This window comes from Staurois parvus, unplaced genomic scaffold, assembly GCF_062004578.1.
Source record: "Staurois parvus isolate SC_StPar_1 unplaced genomic scaffold, SC_StPar_1.0 ptg002939l, whole genome shotgun sequence".
NCBI lineage: Eukaryota > Metazoa > Chordata > Amphibia > Anura > Ranidae > Staurois > Staurois parvus.
Genome location: NW_028320735.1, coordinates 385 through 10,356, shown reverse-complemented (window position 1 = coordinate 10,356; position 9,972 = coordinate 385). Strand labels below are relative to the sequence as shown.

Here is a 9,972-nt window from a genome sequence, read left to right as displayed (position 1 = left end):
AATGTAAACCTTCCAAAGTCACACCTGAATGCCGTACATGCGACTTTTTACAGCACAATCACCCTTGGGCAAAGCCAAAGCCGCACGTGTCCAAAATCGCATCAAGTCGCACTACAAAGTCGCAACGAAAAACGCACAATTTTGAAGTCACACAACTGTGAATGAACCCTTAAACAGAAAGGAACACGCCTGGATTGTAACAATGGGGGGGAGAAAAAAAAAACAATGGAGCATGAAACAGATGCCAAAATCGATACATTTTATTGGATTTTATTTAATAAAAAAATCGCAGACAAGGCTTGGCGACATCTCGTAGTGCAGATAATCATTGAGTGTTCTCATTCGCGCTTCGTAAATGGGTTCAAAATTGCGTGTTTTTTGCGTGCATTTGTGAAAAACGGGTTTCGCGCTTGCGATCCCATTCGTTGTTAATTACTCCCCAAATGTGGCCAACAGCCGCGTGTATTTCCGTGATGAAAAACACGCCTAAAAAAAAAAAGCTACACGGGCGTCTTCGGAAATGAAAGGAAATAAATGGGCTGCCCTAGGAGTGCAGTGCGAAAAAACAACGCACGTTTGCAAAACGCTCATGTGTGAATGGGGTCTTAGCCCGGGTTCACACTGATGCGGTTCCTGTGCGAATCACATGCGATGTACCGCATGGCATTCCCGTGCAAACCACATGTGATTTCTGAGCGGTGCGATTTGAGCCATACATCCAGATCGCACTGCATCCGCACCAAAATAGCGCAGAACTCTTTTTTTTGTCCGCACCAGAGTCGAATCGCACAGGTATTCACACCCATGCGATCTGATTCTGCACATCGCACTGTGTTTTGCGAACTGATTTCGGGGTGTTGTTAATGTAACATACACGCCCGCTGCAGTTCGTGTGAACGGCGTGCGATTCTGATGCAGTGCAGAAATCGCACAGAAACGCTGCAAATTCTGCACCGCATCAGTGTGAACCCGGGCCTAGGTTCACACCTATGCATTTTCCACAGCGGTTTTTCAGAAACGCACAGCAGTCCATTTAATGATTTTCTATGGGACAGGTTCACGGGGCCTTAGCCCGGGTTCACACTGATGCGGTTCCTGTGAGAATCACATGCCATGTACCGCACCGCATTCCTGTGCAAACCACATGCGATTTCTGTGCGCTGTGAATTGAGCCATACAAAATCGCACCGCATCAAAATAGTCAGGTTGACTGTATCGGGCCCCATGGTTTGGAGGTCCTTGCCAGGTTGGCTGTTTGGGGCCCCGTGGTTTGGAGATCCCTGCCACGTTGGCTGTTTGGGGCCCCGTGGTTTGGAGATCCCTGCCAGGTTGGCTGTTTGAGGCCCCGTGGTTTGGCGGTCCCCTGCCAGGTTGGCTGTTTGGGGCCCCGTGGTTTGGAGGTCCCTGCCAGGTTGGCTGTTTGAGGCCCCGTGGTTTGGAGATCCCTGCCACGTTGGCTGTTTGGGGCCCCGTGGTTTGGAGATCCCTGCCACGTTGGCTGTTTTGGGCCCCGTGGTTTGGAGATCCCTGCCAGGTTGGCTGTTTGAGGCCCCGTGGTTTGGAGGTCCTTGCCAGGTTGGCTGTTTGAGGCCCCGTGGTTTGGAGGTCCTTGCCAGGTTGGCTGTTTGGGGCCCCGTGGTTTGGAGATCCCTGCCAGGTTGGCTGTTTGGGGCCCCATGGTTTGGCGGTCCCTGCCAGGTTGGCTGTTTGGGGCCCCATGGTTTCAAACAGCAGCCCTTCTGATGGGTGTCAATGACCAGCAGACACACTGCTGCTGTATATACCAGTGGTTCTCATGGGCCATTTTTTTTTTGTAGAGCAGCCACAGCCTGAGTAGAAAAGCCTGTCCTCTTCCAGCATGCTGCATCAATGCTCTCTGTGTGGCAGCAGTGGTCTCTCTGCAGAGGTCCGGCACACTCCCCCTGGAGAATCAGACCCATCGCTCCGCAATCAGCAAAGCTCCTGCTCTCTTGTTGACTGAAGAGCTCCAGCCCCGACTCAGCAGGGGGCATGTCAGACCTCTGCAGAGAGACCACTGCTTCCACACTGAGGGGAAAGGTCCTCCTGTGCACTTTTTTTTGCTTTGATGTACCATTTATGTGACACATAAATGAATCTCCTGCCTTTACCTGCATAGGGCCACCTGCTACCTTGAGCCCTGGTTCATGCGGTGTGGGAAATGCATCGAATCGTGTTCATTTCCCGCACCGCAATCGCACGGCGTCCCTGCGATCTGGTACGGGTGTCGATGTTAAATTATCGACACCCCGAAACAGATTACAAATCGCTGTGTGATTACTGGGATTCGCATTGCATGACACCTATGTGATGCAAATCAGGTGCGAGGGGGAAAAAAAAAAAAAAGGTCCTGCGTCTTTTTTGCTGCGGATGCGAATTGAGCCAAACAAAACGTATGTCTCAAATCACACCACACAGACATTGCATGTGATTTATACCGGCTGTAGACGGGTTGAAAATGGGCTGATTTTTCGGCCGAAAGGAAAAAAAAGGGCCGATTTTCGCACTGTTAGTGGGTTAATTGGTTGGCCGTTTTTCGGGGTTTTGGCATATTTTTTTTTATTGGTAAAGTTGGAAAATTTGCGGCCGATTTTGATGATCGACCGATTTTCCCGGCTATGATGGGCAAATCGACCGATAAAAAAATCTGCGCATGAGCCGTGACCTGAAAAAAAAGAAGAAGAATTCCAGTCCGCTATTATATTTTATAGGAAAAGTCTTGGGGTTGCAACAATGTATCTATTTGTATCCGAATAAAATCAGCTGTATCTGAAATGGATACAAATAGATACATTGTTGCAACCCAAAGACTTTTCCTATAAAATATAATAGCGGAGCTCTCTGCAAGGGACAGAAGTAAAAATGCCGGCCGTAGACGGGACGAAGATCAGACGATTTTTTTTTTTACCGTTAGTAGTAGCGTTGGCTGATTGAACGATTGATCGTTTTTTTTTTTTTTTTTTTTAAAACGGACGATTTTCGACCCGTCTATGGCCTGCATTACACAGGAATGCGGTGCGGTTCCTGCGTTGCGCTGCACCACATTAGTCTGATCCCGAGCTGAAAAGCCAGAAAAGCTCTATGTAAATATTGACTTTCTGAAAGTCTGTATTTGCATATAAATGGACACGCCCACTGCTCAAGGCTGCCAATAGGACACGCGTGCGTCAGCATTGTGTTGTCGGATGCAGGGGCGGGGTTCATGTGAGCATTCAGCTGCTGCCATTGACACCAGACTGTTATTGGAGTCAGGCAATGATTGTTCGATGATCAGAAGTCAATCTGTGATCTGATTGGTCGGAGCAAACAATAAAGTCAATTGTAATCAATGTGCGTGGGTCAAAAAATGAGCAGATGTCCATAGCTAACCTCTCTGAACATGCTAGCTGCCTGACTGTTATGCCGATCCAACGGCTGAGCCTGGAACAAATTCAGATCTGGAGTTCTGCCTTCACTGGCTACATGCTTGTTATGGCTTGAAGCCAGAGACAGCCAGGAACATTGCAGTTTCTGAAGGTCAGCGATGGAGCTCACATATACGGAGGTGATGCGGGTCAGGATTTGGCATTGGGTTCCTCTACGTAGTTTGATACTTCTATTAGGTTGTGATCCGGGTCCCGGAAATAGACGGAGCTGATCTCCCCCATCGCTCCTGTGCGGGACACGGGCCCTTCTTCTATGGGGACCCCGCAGACCTGAGGGGGGAGAAAAATAAATGGTCAAGGGAAGCCAAACACAGATGAGTCATTGGTTTGGTTGGCTACATCATTGGTATCAGTGGGAGGAATAGTGCCCCATCATTGGTGTCAGTGGGAGGAATAGTGCCCCATCATTGGTATCAGTGGGAGGAATAGTGCCCCATCATTGGTGTCAGTGGGAGGAATAGTGCCCCATCATTGGTGTCAGTGGGAGGAATAGTGCCCCATCATTGGTGTCAGTGGGAGGAATAGTGCCCCATCATTGGTGTCAGTGGGAGGAATAGTGCCCCATCATTGGTGTCAGTGGGAGGAATAGTGCCCCATCATTGGTGTCAGTGGGAGGAATAGTGCCCCATCATTGGTGTCAGTGGGAGGAATAGTGCCCCATCATTGGTGTCAGTGGGAGGAATAGTGCCCCATCATTGGTGTCAGTGGGAGGAATAGTGCCCCATCAATGGTGTCAGTGGGAGGAATAGTTCCCCATCATTGGTGTCAGTGGGAGGAATAGCGCCCAATCGTTGGTATCAGTGGGAGGAATAGCGCCCCATCGTTGGTGTCAGTGGGAGGAATAGCGCCCCATCGTTGGTATCAGTGGGAGGAATAGCTCCCCATCGTTGGTATCAGTGGGAGGAATAGCTCCCCATCGTTGGTGTCAGTGGGAGGAATAGCGCCCCATCGTTGGTGTCAGTGGGAGGAATAGCTCCCCATCGTTGGTGTCAGTGGGAGGAATAGCGCCCCATCGTTGGTGTCAGTGGGAGGAATAGCGCCCCATTGTTGGTGTCAGTGGGAGGAATAGCGCCCCATCGTTGGTGTCAGTGGGAGGAATAGCGCCCCATCGTTGGTATCAGTGGGAGGAATAGCGCCCCATCGTTGGTGTCAGTGGGAGGAATAGCGCCCCATCGTTGGTCTCAGTGGGAGGAATAGCGCCCCATCGTTGGTGTCAGTGGGAGGAATAGCGCCCCATCGTTGGTGTCAGTGGGAGGAATAGCGCCCCATCGTTGGTGTCAGTGGGAGGAATAGCGCCCCATCGTTGGTGTCAGTGGGAGGAATAGCGCCCCATCGTTGGTGTCAGTGGGAGGAATAGCGCCCCATCGTTGGTGTCAGTGGGAGGAATAGCGCCCCATCGTTGGTGTCAGTGGGAGGAATAGCGCCCCATCGTTGGTGTCAGTGGGAGGAATAGCGCCCCATCATTGGTGTCAGTGGGAGGAATAGTGCCCCATCATTGGTGTCAGTGGGAGGAATAGTGCCCCATCATTGGTGTCAGTGGGAGGAATAGTGCCTCAAGAACTGGATAAAGACAAGCAAAGGGCCGCGTCTGGCCCTCGGGCTGCAGTTTGGAGACCAGCGGGTTATACTACTACAAAGTGATTTATGATTTATGATTTCCTTTAGATGCAGCAACAAATCTGTGGTTTCCGGGGCTGATTGGATACACAATTAGTGGATAATTTAAGCAGGTTCTGTGAACGCCCTAAAATTCACCCATTTGCCCGAACGTCACGTATTAATTACCGGCACAGCCGAGTCCTCAGCAACTGGTGGTGTCACTTTCAGTATATGGCTGGGAATCCCCGGCCATGCAACCAAAGGAGCCAGAGTCTGGTATGCAGTATTGGGGGGCCATGCAAAAATGAAGAAAAGCCCCCCAAAAATCTACACCAGACTCTTATCTAAGAACAGTGTTGTCACTAGGGTTGCTGTCACCTGGTGCGGTAAAACATATGATGTCACCCCCCCCCCCCCCCCACAGCAGGACAGGCAGTTGGGCACTGAGCAGGCTATCACATTGGCTCTCCCCCCATTACTGTCCTCGGACCCCCAATAATGTTCTTAGCCCCCCAATAGTCCCCGATAATATCCTCAGCCTCCTACGTTACTGCCCCCCCCCCCACAGTACCCCAGTACTGCCCTCAGCTCCCCTTCCCCCAGTGCCCCATTACTGTCCTTAGTGCCCCCCCCCACAGCGCCCCATTACTGTCCTCAGCTCCCCCCCCCCACAGTGCGCCATTACTGTACTCAGCTCCCCCCCACAGTGCCCCCTTACTGTCCTTAGCTTCCCCCCCCACAGTGCCCCATTCCTGTCCTAAGCGCCCCCCCACAGTGCCCCATTACTGTCCTCAGCTCCCCCCCACAGCACCCCACTACTGTCCTCAGCTCCCCCCCCCCCCACAGCGCCCCATCACTGTCCTCAGCTCCCCCCACAGCGCACCACCACTGTCCTCAGCTCCCCCTCCCCCCACAGCGCCCCATCACTGTCCTCAGCTCCCCCCCCCCCCCCACAGCACCCCATCACTGTCCTCAGCTCCCCCCTCCCCCCACAGCGCCCCATCACTGTCCTCAGCTCCCCCCCACAGCACCCCATCACTATTCTCAGCTCCCCCCACAGCGCCCCATCACTGTCCTCAGCTCCCCCCTCCCCCCACAGCGCCCCATCACTGTCCTCAGCTCCCCCCCACAGCACCCCATCACTATTCTCAGCTCCCCCCACAGCACCCCATCACTCTCCTCAGCTCTATGAGAGAATGACAGTGGCAGTTTGTAAATGGTGTGGCCGGTGTCACCCCTCTGGTGGGTGTCACCCGGGTGCGGTCTGTACCCCCGTACCCCCTATAGTGAGGTCAATGTCCAAGCATGCAGCCTCTTCACATTCATTCCCTTTCCTCCATTAACATCTTCAGCAGACCTTCATCTAGACCAGGGGTGGGCAACTGTGGCCCTCCAGCTGTTGGTGAACTACAAGTTCCATCATGCATCTGCCTTTGGGAGTCATGCTTGTAACTGTCAGTTTTGCAATGCCTCCTGGGACTTGTAGTTCTACAACAGCTGGAGGGCCACAGTTGCCCACCCCTGGCCTAGGATATGGGTCTGGTATAGATGGAATCCCCTTTTGTTTACAAACAGAACAAAGTGGGCGGGAACTGTCATTTGCCAGCAATTTAACCCCTTCCTCTCCAGAGGATTTTCCCCTTCCTGATATGGCCATTGTTTGCGAGACGTCACTGTGTGAATTTAACTGACAATTGCGCAGTCATGCAACGCTGCACCCAAATGAAACTTATATCCTTTTTTTACACATAAATAAACCTTTCCGTGGTATTTGATCGCCTGTGAGCTTTTCATTTTGTGCGCTATAAACGAAAAAAGACCAACAATTTTGCAAAAAAATAAAATATATATATTTTTGATTTTTTTTATTCAGTATAAAACATATCCAATAAAAAATTTTAAAAAATCTAATTTTGTCATAAATATAGGCCAAAATGTATTCTGCTCCATGTCTTTGCCTGTGTGTTTTTTTTATTTTTTGCGCTATAAACAAAAAAAGACCAACAATTATGAGAAAAAAAATATTTTTGACTTTTTGCTATTAAACATATCTGAGTAAAAAAGAAATTTAAAAAAATCAAATTTTATCATACATTTAGGCCAAAATGTATTCTGCTCCATGTTTTTGCTAAAAAAAAAATCCTGATACGTGTAAATGAATTGGTGTATGTGAAAGTTATAGCGTCTACAAATGGCGGAATATATACTGGGATTTTTATTTTAATTTTTTTTATACTAGTAAGGGCGGCGATCAGCAATTTATAGCGGGACTGCGGCGGGCAATCTGACGCTGGGGGGGAACTGACAAACTGCCACTGACATCCCCAGTGATACCAATACAGTGATCAGTGCTAAAAAAAAAAAAAAAAAGCACTGACACCAGGGGCAGACTGACAACTCATGGGGCCCTCGGCAATAGGGGATCATGGGGCCCCTGTGCCCTTGCCCAAACTCAAAAAAGCCTATGAAAAAGGTACCAGGGGCATCTCATAGGGCCCCCTACTGACCCCGGGCCCTCGGGCAGTGCCCGAGTTTCCAAATGGTCAGTCCACCCCTGACTGACACTGTACTAATGGCACTGGGCAGGAAGGGGTTAACATCTGGGGCGATCAAAGGGTTAACTGTGAGCTGTTTTATTAGGGAGACATGCTGCTTTGTATTGCTCTGCTATACAAAGCAGCATGTTTGGTGCTGACAGGGGAGAGACCTGTGCTGTTTATATACAGACCTCCCCCCTGTCTCTGTTCCTTGACGATTGCCGGGGGCCAGCGGGGAATCTCTGGCCGGGACCCGGTGATCGACAGCTGCAGCCGCCAATGACGGCGCGGGTAGGGCAGCACGCGCACGCCCCTCCTACCCGGAAATGCAAATCACGTACATATACGTGATTTTGTGCAGCCGTGCCGCCCTGTAGCAGGACTTCTTCTATAGGGCGGTCGGGAATCGGTTAAACGCACATTTGTCGCTTGCAGAAGGCTGTATACGTCGTACAGACGGGGCATTTCATAGGCAGGTTAATGACAACCCCCAGACGTTATAAAATGATGTTGTCACAAACCTGCAGGTGCTGTAGGACGGTGCTGAGCGGCGTCTCTGTGATCAGACAGAGGTCAGCTGATCCTGGCGACGGGCGATGGGCCTTGGGCTCGAACTCCTTCCCGACTTCATGGAGGTTTATCTTCTGCATGCCGAAACTCAGAGCCTTCCGGTTCCCCTAGAAGTGACCACAATAATACATTACTAATGACGGTGCTGGGCTCTGGATGCCACCCGTCCCGAGCAACTCCACGTCCCATACACACATCACCGCACATTAAAATGGATTTACAGATTTTTTTTTTTAAGTTTTGGACAGAGAGAGGAAGTGTTAGCACCTCCTCGAGTGTTGTCACTCAGCGGGGGAAAATACAACATTTCTGAGTTGTCACTGGAACAGGAAAGAGGGAAACTCTTCCAATGGGGACACCAGACATAGCTATTTAAGAGGAGATTTGAAGACATTTCATCTCACTTCCTGTGTCTCTGGGACAGGAAGTGAATGGAAATCTCCCCAAAGGACACTGGGGGTATTTTTGCTTGTGAAAAGTGATGTTTCATACTACTGACCTCTGAACTCTTACGTACTCCTGACCCATGCTCTGTGCGTTACATACTACTGACCCCTGAACGCTGCATTACACACTACTCATCCCTGGACTCTGTGTTACACACTACTGACTGTTACGTACCGCTGACACTTGAACTATATTATTTACTTCTGACCCCTGCGTTCTAAATTACACACTACTGACCTCTGTGCTATGTATTATTGACCTTTAAACTCTACATTGCATACTACTGACCTCAGCACTCTGCTTTACACACTACTGACCTCTGCACTTTACATTACACACTACTGACCTCTGCACTTTACATTACACACTACTGACCTTTGCTTTACACACTACTGACCCCTGCATTCTACAAATACACACTACTAACCTCTGTGTTACACACTATTGACCTCTGCACTCTACATTACGCACTACTGACCTCTGCGTTATATACTACTGAACCCTGCACTCTACATTACACACTACTGGCCTGTGCGCTCTGCATTACACACTACTAACCTCTGCGTTACATACTACTGACCCCTGCACTCTACATTACACACTACTGACCCCTGCACTCTACATTACACACTACAGACCTCTGCACTCTACATTACACGCTACTGACCTCTGTTACATACTACTGACCCCTGCACTCTACATTACACACTACTGACCCCTGCACTCTACATTACACACTACTGACCCCTGCCTTACACACTACTGACCCCTGTACTCTACATTACACGCTACTGACCTCTGTTACATACTACTGACCCCTGCACTCTACATTACACACTATTGACTTCTGCATTCTACATTACACACTGCTAACACCTGCACTCTACATTACACACTACTGACTTCTGCACTCTGTATTACACAGTACTTACCTCTGCATTCTGTTTCTACTGACCCCTGCACTCTGTGTTACATGCCCCTGATCCCTGCACTCTGCGGTACATGCCCCTGACCCCTGTACTCTGCGGTACATGCCCCTGACCTCTCCGCTCTGCGGTACGTGCCCCTGACCCCTGCGTTGCGCGCCCCTGACCCCTGCGTTGCGCGCCCCTGACCCCTGCGTTACGCGCCCCTGACCCCTGCGCTCTGCGTTACACGCCCCTGACCCCTGCGTTACGCGCCCCTGACCCCTGCGCTCTGCGTTACACGCCCCTGACCCCTGCGCTCTGTGTTACACAATATTAACTTCTACACTCTGATACTGTCTCCTGACCCCTGCACTTTACTTTTCCTATTCCTGCCCTCTGCATTGCTACTCCCCTCTACACTCTGAGTTGCATATTTCTGTCCCCTGCGCTCAGCATTACTATTCCAGA

At 50.3% G+C, this 9,972-nt stretch overlaps 1 protein-coding gene across 1 annotated transcript; it reads right to left on the bottom strand.

Moving 5' to 3' along the window:
• Positions 1–238: 238 nt before the first annotated feature.
• On the bottom strand, positions 239–8,256 carry LOC149428899 (glyoxalase domain-containing protein 5-like; the record flags this gene model as incomplete). Its single annotated transcript, XM_089666960.1, has 2 exons — positions 239–3,713; positions 8,101–8,256. Coding segments are annotated over 2 exons (297 nt in total), but the record flags the coding sequence as incomplete, so codon positions are not given.
• Between the last annotated feature and the right edge of the window lie 1,716 nt (positions 8,257–9,972).